Below are 13,545 nucleotides of genomic sequence, written 5' to 3'. Positions count from 1 at the left end.
ACATGGGTAACTCTGTGGCAACTGGGCTTCTGCGACGGCTTGCACCTGCCTGCACTTCTGCTTAGTCCAGCTGTGTGGAACCTCTGCCCTCCAGATCTTGTTAAACTGCTATGCCCATCATCCCTGGCCACTGCCCATGCTGGATGGCACTGATGGGAGTTGTAGTTCAGCAACACCAGATGTCAGGGTCTGGCTGAACGATGAGGAATGGTGAGAGATGGCAGCTGGGGAACCCCCCAAGGGAACCCCCAGGGGAGGAGGGCTCAGAGCCTAGGGACTGGTGGTGGGACACTGAGGAGAAGTCAAAGGGAGAAGACTGGGAGGGCAGGTTGGATGCTGAAGGGGCAGCAGGGTTTAGTGAGCAGGACGAGCCTGTGACAGGGAGCAGTTCAGGCTCTGGGGCTGAAGCAGAGGTGGGGGTTTAAGAGGCTGCTGAAGAATCTTGGGAGTCTTCCTCTTCTGCTGTTACAAGCTTTCCTCTCCCCTGGTCTCCAAGACCGCACAGAAAAATGAGGAGAGCAGAACAGAGACCAGGGGTGTGCAGGCACTTGGGAAATATCCAGGAGATGAGGTGATTTACGGGGGTAGAAGCCAAGGAACCTTCAGTCCTGGCAACTGCTCTATAGGGGCAAGACCTGCTGGGAAGTGTTGCTGAGTTGTATGCCATTTCCTTGAATAAAGAGTGAACTTCACTGACAACAGACTCTGCTTTTTTGTGCTGATCTGCATCTGACTCCAGCCCAGTGGGCCAAAACATTTTGTAGGTTTGTGGGGTCAATCCAGACCAAGAAAATGCTTCCCCCAGTGACAAGAAAATTCCCATCCATGAGAAGAGGCTGAGGAAGAACAAACCATCCTACCTGAGGATACACAGGCAGGTGCGGAAGGCAACGGCCAAGCGGCAGAAACCAAAGCGTTGCTTTCCGTCCATATCGGTGAGTACAAAAGTGAAATGTTGGATCGTAGGGCTCTCCTTGACCCTTAACAAAGAAGTGGGGAGACTGGGTAAGGGGGTGCCGTTTTGGAGAAAGAATGCAATAAGTTGGCCAAAGCGACAAACTGCTAATACAGTAGCACATATGCTTTGGTAGGCAAAACCCAGTGGGATGAATGCACAAAGCAATTGTTTAAATGTCATATGAATGCAAGAGGAGATAATATTCTCCATATAGTCAGGCTGGTAGGCTAAGAAAGAGGTAGCCACAGGTCTATAGCACATTTTTATGCAGAGCAAAAAAGGTGAGTAGGGAGGGGGCATGATAGCATCTTATACCATTGTGCAATGTGTAAATGCTATTAATTTGCTTCTTATTTCCAGACGGAGGCTTCCTATCACCCCCAAACACAAAACGTTTCCATGCAAGTAGCTCATCACATACAGTTCACAGCCAAAATAACAGGTGCTGTGTTGTTCAATAAGGAGATCAAAGGACGTACCTGTATGTGGGAACTTCTGACCCCATAATACAGTCGTACCTCGGCTCCTGAATGCCTTGGGAGTCCCAATGTTCTGGCTCCCAAATGATTGAAAACTGGAAGTGAGTGTTCTGGTTTTCGAACGTTCTTTTGGAAGCCAAACGTCTGACGGGGCTTCCATGGCTTCCGATTGGCTGCAGGAACTTCCTGCAGCCAATCAGAAGCCGCACTTTGGTTTCTGAACATTTTGGAAGTCGAACGGACTTCCGGAACGGATTCCGTTTGACTTCCAAGGTACAACTGTAGTTGGAATGGGAGAGAATGCTTTGTCCATGTGAAGCAGAGGACAAAAAGTTCCCTCCAACAAGGGTAGACTTCTGCAGGTCCATATCTACAAGGGAAACTTGTTACACAAGGATTGATCCTGATCGCTGGGGTGCTCTTCCTAGCTAGGTGAAGGGAGCTACAAACAAAGAGGGGGCTTCATGAGGGTTGCTAATTGACCAGGAGAAAAGTACTGTTGTGACCAACAGCAATTTTATCTCTCAGCAAATAATGCTTCTTGTTGTGTGGCGCTCTGCAAATCATATTGCTGCCAAAGGCACTGCTTGCAACAGCTGGTTTCAAGAGCTGGCGAGCCTAAGTTGCAAGGGTGCATAAAGTGCATGGAGACCCCATTCTTTCAGGCCACCACGTACCTTTCGACATCAAAGGGGAAGCAAAACTTGGGCAGTATCTGGACTGAATCCTACAGGAAGAGAGAAGGATCCTCGGTTATTACAGCCTGAACCCAGCAGACAAACTTATAGGCACCTTGAGAAAAACCTTCGGTTGGCAAGGAGGAGCCTGCTGCATGTACGGAACGATCTGAATTTACAGCACAATCCTAGGCAAGTCTGCTCAGAAGTGTCCACCCCAGTTCCATGGGGCTGAGTCCCAGGGAAGTAGCACTGCAGCCGTGGCCTCCTTTGCAAGTTGAATGCCAATCATTTGCAAAGCATGCAGTGTTTCCCCACCTGCTTAGAACCAAGAGTGAGGGGGAACTATTGCCCTCCAGATGTTGATGGAAGCTGCTCCCATCGTCCTGGACCACAGGACACCCTCCAGATGTTGCTGGACTGTAATCCCCACCCTTGGGCTTATATGGAGTGTGTGTGCACCTATTTGCCTGGCAAAGTGCCTAGGGCTGTTTCCAGATACTCCACCACGTTCCTCCAAAATCTCTCCTTGCCAAACACACGGTATTTCACGTAGACTTTCACGTAAAGGTTGCTTATGCAGCCTTGTAACTTGCCTGGCAGCCATAGGAATTCCGTTGGGTAAGTGGTATTTCATGCAACTGGGCTGGCACAGCAGCCAGCTTGCTTTGTAGCCTGCAAATTGAGAATTCTTCTGTGTTGCCAAGTTACTAGCCTACAAGGCAGTGCAAATGGCCTCTATTTAATATCTTCCAATGCCTTTAGCTTCTATAAGCTGTTTAATTGCTCCCATTTTATCGTCATGCCAGGAAAAGCTTCACCTGTTTAATTTTTGTGTGTCGGGTTGTTTCCCCATATCCAGAAGAAGAAGAAAAAGCTGGTGACTCTTGAGCATGTTAACGGAGAAATCTGAGGGCTCCCTTGGACAAAAAACAAGGACACCAGCCAGGAATACCAGAGCAAAACAGCAGCCAGTAGGCTTGGTCTTTATTGAATACTGTCGCAACAGGACTCCCACCTGCCACAAGGTGGAACAAGATGGAATCCCCAAACAAAAGAGCCCCCAAACTTTTATTAGCTGCTAATTCCCATGTTACACCCCCCCAACCTACATCACTCAGGAACATTTATCAGTGAATTGTTACATTTGGTATCGTGCAACAAAGGCCCTTTGAATAGACAGGAAGAAACTGTGATGCAGTGTTTTGTGGGGACAAATCACAAAAGTCACAAAAGTGATTGTGCTGGTTTTGGTAGTGGGCTGCATGTGCATGATATCTGCTGGAGGGGCAACCCCCCCCCAACCTATACATAAATTCATGCACATGCTAGCAATGATTTTGGAATGCAAAGTGGAGTTGGGCAGCAATTGTGCAAAGGGGGACTGACCTGGTCATCGAACTCCGGAGGGAACTGTCTAAGCACTTGAGGATCTGCGCAGGGAAAGAGAGTGGAAGTCAGCATATGGAACAAAGACATAGCCCATTTCAGATGGAGTTATAGGAGAGCCAAGCTTGCTTGGGACAGGCCGCAGGAATCATGACTGCCACTGTTATCCTCCTAAAGCTGACTGCTTAAACATTAGGAACATAGGAAGCTGCCTTGTTACAGAGTTAGACCACTGGACCCATCTAGCTCAGAGCTGTCTGTACCAGAGGCAGCCAACTTGGTTCCAACTGTTGCTGGATTTAAGCTCCCATCATTCACCCTGACCAGGGACCAAGGTGCTGATGGGTGCCAGTGTTCAGCTGCATCAGGAGGGCATACTATTGGCTAGCCTTGGGTTGTCAGTGGCTCCTCCAGACTTTCGGGCAGGAGTCACACTTTTGCTTGCCCCAAATTTTGATAGGATTGGATACCAATTAATTTCCCCAAGTCCGAGAGCTTTCCTTGTCGTTCCGTGGCTGTGCCTTGGGAAAATCCAATTTTACCCGTTGAATCAGAAGCGCAGTAAGCAAAATAACTCTCTGGCTTGTCTGCACTTCTGATGAGATCTGATTCAGTGGGTCAGATCTGATTTTTGCAAGGCACAGCCATGGAACAGAGAGAAAAGCTCTCAGGCCTGGAGGAATTCATCAGTACACAATCAAAATATGGGGTAAGCGAAAGTGGGAATGAGCGTTGGATCTGTTTCCATCTCTAAGTTCATATTTATCTCAAAGTAATCTTTTAGAGTCTTTTGGGCCTTACCCATTATTTGCTCATTCCTCAACAAATCATCATTCATTCTCCATCTGAGGATCCCTGCAGAGACAATTTCATCTCCAAAAACACTGCATTGTGGTCTGAGCAAGTCTTAGGGCATATTTCCACTTGCTCCCACTGTTGTTATTTAACAGAAACAGGACCCGTTTTCTGTTCCCTGTCCCCGTGAAAGCATGGTTCCTGTTCTGTCTCATTTCTTCCAACCTCTAGAGGAGATGTTGAGAATGCATTTTTTTTTTGGGGGGGGAATGCAATTATGCATACACACCTACACAGTTGTTTAGTCTGCAGCTCCCCCCACCCTCACCTGGGTGGCTGCATCTTGACAATAATACATGCAAGTGCATACCCATGGACATACAATTCCCTCTGAGGGTCTGCAGTGGAGAGCAATGCAAAAGGTCCCAGATTCAGTCCCTAATTACCGGTATCTCCAGTTAAAAGGATCAGGAAAAGGAGGGCTCTCATTAGAGCAAAATGGGACAGTGCATCACCAGCCAGAGACACCCCCCCAAGCAGACATCTCAAACTCCATCCTCTTCCAGAACCCTCCCCCCATCCCATGCAAATCAGAGGTCGTAAAATTAAATATTATTTTAAGCAGTTTTATGGTCAGTTCACTAACATCTCTTTGCTCCAGAAGCCCAGTGCACAACTGATTTATCAAAGAGTAAAGGAAGACAGTCCTTGTTGTAAGAAAAGGTTACGAAAACATCTATTTTCATTTGTGGATGTGCTAGGAATAGTGCAGTTCCCCCTCCAACTTGTGTGTAATAATAATAATAAATAATAATAAAATTTTATTTATATCCTGCCCTCTCCATCCAAAGCCGGGCTCAGAGCAGCTAACAACAATAAAATAGAAATCCATTTGACTCAGGGCTCAGAGCGGCTAAAAACAATATAATAGAAATCCATTTGACGAAACCTGAGAGCAGAGATGCCCTAAATGAGAAACCCTCTGTACGGCGAACCAGGAGGCCCAATACCTTGATTAGCTTTTGCAAGCCAGGACTGCCTAACTCTGAAACTGGTTTTCAGTGCTAGAAAGCGGCGACAGCCGACAGAAAATGCCTCCAGGCCGAAGATGTGCACATTTCCCTCACCGCTGAAGAGGCGCAGCCCCATTGCAGCTGAGATTCAAGGCCTGGCTTCCAGGCATGCGCGAGACCCTGCACCTCAGTTGCACAGACTAACCTGCACACACACACAGGAAGGAGAGAACCGGATGGGACATGATGAAAGAGTTTCATGCTGCCTTGAGCTGCCTCTGGGCAGAGACGGGGTTTCTCCCTTGCCGGCTTCCTTGTGCAGGAGAGCTTAAGTGGACACTTCCCTTTCCCCTCTCTTTCTTATTTTTAACAACCATCCAACGGTCATTTTAAGCCATCTGGAGAAAACCACAGCAGCAAGGGGGAAGGGGGGTACATAAATTAAGCACTATCTCTGTCAAATAGGGACACCTGGAACTGGAAGAGGCGCAGGTGGATAGCGACACCAGTTCCCTTACGTCAGAAGTTTCCAACCTTTTTTAGTCCACAGCTCCCTTGACCAACTCCATTCTTTCTGTGGCACCCCTGTAGGGCTCAGGAGCCCAGTTATGTCACCCCTTGCCTGCAGAGCTGGCAGCCTCTCTCCCTCTTTAAGACACCCTCCCTTGTGGAGGGTTCCCCCAGCCTCCTCTCCTCTCCCCTCTCCTTAGGAGTCCTCTGGGTGCCTCCTGGCGAGCTTATAGCCAGGTCTGCTGCAATAAACACCTGTTATGGCCTCAGTGAAGAACAAGAACGAGACTGGAAGTGCTGCCTGAACAAATGCTGGTTCCATAAAGATACCATGTGATTTTTGTCCCTATACCAGGCTAGTTCCAGAACTGGCCCATCCTCTATGAGCCACCTTTAACAGGTGGCTAGAGCCGCTCACCTGCCAATCACCCAGGACCAGATTTAGGTTTGATGAGGCCCTAAGCTACTGAAGGTAATGGGGCCCTTTATATGTCCAGTTGTCCTTTGTCAACAACAAATTGTCACTGTTTTTTGTGTTGAATATATGCTATATGGTACTTTATGGACCTAATAGGTATCTAAAGCCATTTGCACATGTTGCAATGCAACCAGTCCATGCAGAATGTAGGCACCCTATATATAGAAATGAGCAAACCAGTGATATTTTAGGGAGCAGGCTAGCAGGCGGGGCCCATGACTTACATCATAGGAGCCTACACAACACAAAACACTGCTGCTGTATGTAGGTTTTATTTTATTTGTTTTTTATCTTATATTTTGGAAATGTACATCCAGTTCTTTTTCCTTTAATTTTTTTGGGGCCCCCAAGAGAGTGGGGGCCTAAGCTATAGCTTGTTTAGCTTATATGTAAATCCGGCACTGCAATCACCCACTGCCCTATGATGTTGTATGATTCAAATTCAAATATATAATTGGAAACACACTCAGTGCATTCTGGGTTCTTTCTCTCAAGCCCTGGCTTTAAGTTGCAGCTGCAAAAATTCCTGCTGAAAGTGGGGCATGCATTTGGCATTGAATGCAAGTGCAACTCCGGGCAGGGTCTGGCAACACTCCAGAGCTCTGAGCAGGAGCTTGCAGAGGAAGAATCGGGAGCCTGCCGGTTGCTACTCTGCTTGGTTGCTTTACCTGCTCCACACCTGATGGCATACAATGGCAGGTGGGGGGAAATGGCATCAAATTAGGACTCAGCCCAGGCCTAATGTGGTCTGCAGGCCAAAGGCTTCTCGTGGCTGTCATACCAGAACTGAGTGTGTTTCAATTTCAGCAGTTTCCGTAAGCTGCTTTGAGAGCCTCTTGAGGCTGTACAGCAGATATAAATATTATAAATAAATTGCCAAAATTACATGCCCCTTGAGTTTTGTCCCAAGCAGGTACAGCAGCGGTAGGCTGTTGGTTGTCCCCCACTGTTTTTGGATGGCCAACAGTTGTGAATGATGGAGCTGGAGTCAAACAACAATGGAGCCTTCCTGAGGTGCTGAGTTGTTGGCTAAAGACCCCTCTAGTCTAGTGTCTTGTTCTGAACTTTAGCCAGCCAAATGCTTCTGGGCAGCTCACATTGCTTGTCCCACCCTGGCAACTGGTTCTGAGTGATAAACTTCATCTGAACATAGAAGCTGTATTGAGCTATCCCAGCTTACTCCCATTTAAAGAGCTAGCCCTCTGTGACTTTGTCTAATACTCTTTTATAACTGTCTAATCCAATTGCTATGACCATCTTTTTCAGCTCCCGCTGAAAACATTCTTCTTTAGGCAAGCCTGCCCAGATGCTTAGAAATGCTGGTGTGAATTTGATCTGTTTTCTTATTTTAACTTCTTGCATGTTTTAATGTATTGTAATCTTCCCCCGATGTATGTCAAGTGATGTAGAAATAAATATATTGCAACCTTGAGGTCCATTTGTTAATTATTTGCTGTGGTGTACAAATAAAGGCTATGTTATCTCCGTTCTGCATCTATTACCAATCCACTGGTGCTGAGTTGTGATGAGAGAGGGGAGAAAAATGATATTTGGCCCATTCTCTCCACATTGTGCAGGATTTCATTCCACCATGAGAGAAGTTTGCAGGAAGCGCCTTGTAAGCAACCAGAAAGTAGACAACTTCAAACCAATTCTAGCTGCTGAGCTAAGCACTTTGACTGCTGTGGCTTCTTTTACTTCCTTTGAGCACCACAGGTAGTGGGTAGTTTCAAAAATGTCGATCAGCTGACAGTGGCATGGGGAGGGGAGCAATGTCCAGGGATTCACCTGCAGCCCCCTCCCTGTGTTCTTCTAAAATCTGCTCTGGAGGGTCTCCCAGCCCTGCAGTGTTGGGGCTGCAGGGACAGAACTGGATGATACAACCCCATGGGCACCACTGGATAGCTCAGTTGTCTAGAGTGTGGTGCTGATAACACCAAGCTTGCAGGTTTGATCCCTGTATGGGGCCAGTGCCAGATTTACATATAAGCTAAACAAGCTATAGCTTTGGGCCCCACTATCTTGGAGGTCCCCAAAATATGTAAAGGGGAAAAAACTGGATGTACATTTCCAAAATATAAGATAAAAACAAATAAAACCAACATACAGCAACAGTGTTTTTTGTTGTGTAGGCTCCTATGATGTAAGTAATGGGCCCCGCCTGCTAGCCTGCTCCCTAAAATATCACTGGTTTGCTCATTTCTATATATAGGGTGCCTACATTCTGCTATTTATAATTATTAGTAATTTGCATCATATATTTACACCTATTATTATTTCATGGTTTAAAAGTTTCTAGAGACTAGATTATGAGTCTTTATAAATTGTGTTTCTAAAGGAACTTCTGTTATTGCCAAATGCCAATGTGTTTGCAGTTTGTTGTGAATAAAAAATCATTTTAAGTTAGAGCTTAATAATGATTTCACTATTAATAGACTTCTTCTTAATTCAGTTCAACAATTACTTTGACAAAATACATATTTTGTTATGTGCAAATGGCTTTAAATACCCTAGATACCTATTAGGTCCATAAATTACCATATAGCATATATTCAACACACAAAAAAGCAACAATTTGTTGTTGACGAAGGACAGCTGGACATATAAAGGGCCCCATTACCTTCAGTAGCTTAGGGCCACATCAAACCTAAATCTGGCCCTGGGGGCAGCTGCATATTCCTGCACTGAAAGGGGTTGGACTGGGTGATTCTCAGGGTCCCTTCAAACTCTACAATTCTATGATTTTGTGATTGGGATGTGGATGAGATAGCAGTGAGGCAGAAAGGGAAAGGACTCACTTTTGACTTGGGATGGTTCTCAGCCCACTTTCCCCCAGCAGTGGCTACCTGGAGCCTCCTAAAAATCTGGCCCACTGATGCATAAACATCCCACCCCAAGAAGCACCATTTCCCGCCATAAATGAGACTCACCATCTTCTGCAAGCGTTGGACAGGCAGCTTCAAAGAACAGATCAAATATTTTCTGAGGATTTTCCCTGAGGAGACAGAAGAGAGACCAAGGAACTCAGAGCTGGTAAAAGGAGGCAAGAAGAAGAGCTTTGAGCAGACCCATGGATTTATTGGACAATATTTACAAGGATAGGGACGTGGGTGGTGCTGTGGGTTAAACCACAGAGCCTAGGACTTGCCGATCAGAAGGTCGGCGGTTTGAATCCCCGCGGCAGGGTGAGCTCCCGTTGCTCAGTCCCTGCTCCTGCCAACCTAGCAGTTCAAAAGCACATCAAAGTAACAGTAGATAAATAGGTACCACTCTGGCGGGAAGGAAAACTGCGTTTCCGTGCGCTGCTCTGGTTCATCAGAAGCGGCTTAGTCATGCTGGCCACATGACCCGGAAGCTGTATGCCTGCTCCCTCAGCCAATAAAGCGAGATGAGCGCCGCAACCCCAGAGTCGGTCACAACTGGACCTAATGGGGTCGCTTTACCTTTTTATTTACAAGGATGGAGAAGTGTATCTCTCTTTATGGGCAAAGCAGCAACGAGTTCTGGCAAGAACTCACAGATCTCACAATATTTTGATGAGTTCTCATGAGCTCCAGAAAGAAACCACTGCCGATGCCTGTGCTGCTTCTCCACCGGTGGTGAAGGTGGTGAGGTGGTTGGGGCACCAATGGGGTCACAGCCTCATGGGTTTCTCATGCCTGACGCAGTGGCCTCACCTGACCTCATGGGTGGGCCAGGCTCCTTCTCAATTCCTCCTCCTCTCCAGCTTTCTTCCCCAGATCACCAGGACCCTAAAGCTCTCTCTATCTCTCTCTCACACACAACTTTCTGCCTCTCATATTCCCCCTCATTCCTCCAAATGCCACCCTTACCCTCCATTAATTCCATCTGCCCCTGCTTCTCCTTTCTCTCCCACCACCATCACTAAAGAATTAAAACCATCACACACTGAGAGACCCTTCTCCCAGCCCAGCCTTCCCTTAACCGGTGCAATTAAGACGTCAGCACCCCCTTTCCGCCCCTTCCTGCCCACTTCTCCTTAACCCACTCCTGCCTTTAGACCTTTGGGAAACAGCCGATGGAAATAGTGTGATGACGAACTAGAACAAATATAGTATATTCACACACACACACTTCCTGTGATACTGAACTCAGGTGGTGAGTACCAACAGAAATAGAGCCACTGAGAGATAACAGGGAGATATCTGTATGTTCTGGTAAAATCCAAGGTTTGCAGAAGTATTTTTTTAATAAAAAAACCAGACAGACCCTAAGGCATCCCTCCAAAAAGATCCCCTCCCATCCCAATGAGGACTGGCCATGCTCAAGAGCCGCAGAATGTTGCCTGTCATGTTGGAAAATAAAAGCAAGATTCTGGGTTGTAGGGGAAAGAGGAAGGTGTGGCAGACTGGCAAGGGCGTTGATCAGGCGGGAGGTGAGGAAATACTGCAACGTTTTGCCACACATCCTATGTTTGTGGGTATGCATTTTTAGTGCTGGTTCTGACCTATAAAGCCTTAAATGGCTCAGGACCACAATACCTCAAGGACCGCCTCTTTCCATATGAACCGACCCGGACCCTGAGATCATCTTCTGAGGCCCTTCTTCATGTGCCGCCTCCTCAAGAGGTCCGGAGGGTGGCAACATGAGAACGGGGCCTTCTCTGCAGTGGCTCCTCATCTGTGGAATGCTCTCCCCAGGGAAATTCACCTGGCACCTTCATTATACACCTTTAGGCGCCAGGCAAAAATGTTCCTTTTTAACCAGGCCTTTGGTTGGTCTGATTTACATCCTATGCCCTTGTAAAATATGGGTTCTTTGGGGGGGGGTGTTATTATTGGGTTGTTATTTTTATTTTGATTATATATATTGTGGTTTTATATTTTGATTTTGTTCTGTGAACCGCCCTGAGACTGCTGGGTATAGAGAAGTGTATAAATTCAATAAATCATCATGATCATCATCTGATTCCCAACGTTCTGTGACTTCAGCGTGATCAAACTGAACCAAAAATGATAGAGGCAAACTTAATTCTGAATAGCTGAAGTCTCCCATCTTGCATCTCCATATAATATATTTTAACAATCTGTAAAATAGGTCCATCTCACTGTAAAGCTAATACTTCAGAGTCTACTTTCTCTCCTTCATATCAGTTTGGTTAATTTGTCCATTTATATCAGCTCCAAGCAGTTTAATAATGATTCCCAATTAGATGCAGGTTGCTGAGAGTGCCATATTCTAGCATCTAGCCCACTCTATCTTTCCAACTTTAAACAGGATCTCGGTACTAGTAGTTCCTAAGCCTATATCGTCCTTATCCTCAATCACGTAAAACAAAAGCAGCATAGGAGTTAATCTCAAAGTTTCCCCTGTCAGATCAGATATACACCATTTGTCTCCAAAAATAGTGGCTATTTGGCACTTTGCCTTCATGTGCAGAAGGTGTGTATTCCCTGATCAGGTATATGCATGGTTACACATGCTCATTCTATTATTTTTGCCTTACAAGTACTTTTCCTTGCAAAATGGTGCTTATTCATAGTTGTTTTTTGGATCAATGAAGCAAAAAAATATTTCATTCCTACGGTCATGAGGGTGCTGTGATATTAGTGAGTTTGAAATGTGAAACTGCACATGCTCAGAATATTTCCTTTCTTGCATCAGAGTTGCCAGACTTTAGTTTGTTTTGCTTCAACATGTCAGGAATAAAGAGGCAATTGGAAGGCATGAAATGGTAGACTGGGGTGGGGCAGAAATGTTAATTGTGCCCTCGCAACTGAAGCAATCAACAAGTCTGTGTGCACCTAAGTTATATGCAGCCTATCTGAAGTACCTGAGCTGAATTTCATGCCAGGAATGTTGTGCCTTGGAGATACCAGACTGAATAATATTTCTACTATTCTTCCTGGTTCTCTCTGGTTAAAAAGTGATATCAGGTACCAGAACTGGTAAAGAGAATCTGGAAAGTAGCTGCCATCCAGAACAGACAATATATCATCAGTGGCATCACCAGAAAACAAAATACTGGAAGAGCAAAGTGGCTTTCAGGAGATGATCTTTGTTACCATGGCCAGCTTCTGAAGACAAATAAATGACTATCCTATCTGTTCCTATTCTACCAGTATTTTCTGTGATGTCTTGGCTCTTGTAACCCAATGGCTGTTGATTCTTCAAGAATCCCACCACACACAATGACCTCCTAAGACAGGAGTGGACAACTGTGAACCTCCAGATGTTGAACTCCAATGTCCATCAACTCCTGCCAGCATGGCCACTGGTAATAATGGAATAATGATAATGAACGCTGTAGTCTAGCAACATCTGGAGGTTGTTCACCCTGGACCTAAAACAGTTTACAAGCCAAGAGATTTCCATGCACAGCCATCTGGAGAGCTGTCCCATAGCATGTCTTCCAGCATTGCAAGGTGTTCTGGTGGGATGCAACTCTCAGGTCAGTTGGAGGAGGGAAAAGTTTCAGGTAGATCCTGATGGAAGAATTAAAACCGAAGGAAAGTGAAGGTGAGCAGGCTTTGCAGCCCATGGTCTTACTTGATCCGGGATCCCATCGTCCTTGGCTCATTCCATCACATTGTCATCTGCTGAAGCACCACAGCGGACTATCTTTCCTTGCATCTGAACAAGTGGACTGAAGCCCTGAAAAGTGACAAATCTCTCTAGGGCTGAGTCTGGTGCCTTAAAAAGAAAAAAACACACACATGCAGGGCATTTCCTTTGTGGCTTTTTGTTAGAGGAAGTATGAGGCCTGTGACTGCCTTAGCTCACTGCTAGGGTGGAAGTTTGGGGGGGAGGGGTGCTTGTTGCTTGAGTCCTGCTCTTTTCTTTTTGCTGTTTCCTTTCCCAGCTCACCTGAACCTTCAAGCCAGGTTAGCAGCAGATTCCGGGAGGCGAGCAGAATTTTGGATCAGCTTAGGACTTTGACCAAAAGCAAAGGAAGAAAGGGATGTTTCTGCTGGCAATACGGTCTTTCTCCACTCTACTTTTGTGGTGCTTGGAGGCATTTAGAGAGTTGCAAGAATCGTTGCCTGCATCCTCTTTGGATCAGCACCATTACCTTCTCCCAGTGCTTTTGGATTGCTGACTGGATTAGCTTTTGGTAACTGGTGGCTACTAGCTATTGCACACCCTTCTTGTGTGGGTGTGAGAAAGGAGAAACAGTGTGGCTGTCTAAATGTAGCCAGCAAAAAGAAGGAAGTCCACGTTTTTGCAGCTGGCTGACAAGAAACAGCAGGGAGGTGGGGGCTGTATGCTGATGACAACGTAGTGT

The 13,545-nt window shown here is 46.2% G+C and overlaps 1 protein-coding gene across 4 annotated transcripts in view; it reads right to left on the bottom strand.

Moving 5' to 3' along the window:
• The window catches only part of DENND1C (DENN domain containing 1C), a 50,555-nt gene extending 37,584 nt beyond the window's left edge, over window positions 1-12,971 (bottom strand). For 2 of the 4 annotated variants that reach the window (XM_077921425.1, XM_077921427.1), the window contains exons 1-5: window positions 12,810-12,969; window positions 9,230-9,294; window positions 3,504-3,547; window positions 2,115-2,164; window positions 861-980 (exon numbers count right to left, since the gene is read on the bottom strand). In XM_077921425.1, coding sequence (XP_077777551.1) covers window positions 861-980; window positions 2,115-2,164; window positions 3,504-3,547; window positions 9,230-9,294; window positions 12,810-12,826 — 296 coding nt within the window. In that variant the 5' untranslated portion in view covers window positions 12,827-12,969. Of the gene's footprint in view, window positions 1-860; window positions 981-2,114; window positions 2,165-3,503; window positions 3,548-9,229; window positions 9,295-12,809 lie in introns of all 4 variants that reach the window. The other 2 variants (XM_077921428.1, XM_077921426.1) reach the window with 2 other exon arrangements.
• Window positions 12,972-13,545: the final 574 nt, after the last annotated feature.

This window comes from Podarcis muralis, chromosome 17 (assembly GCF_964188315.1).
Source record: "Podarcis muralis chromosome 17, rPodMur119.hap1.1, whole genome shotgun sequence".
In the NCBI taxonomy this organism is placed as follows: domain Eukaryota; kingdom Metazoa; phylum Chordata; class Lepidosauria; order Squamata; family Lacertidae; genus Podarcis; species Podarcis muralis.
This window is presented reverse-complemented; position numbering and strand designations above follow the sequence as displayed.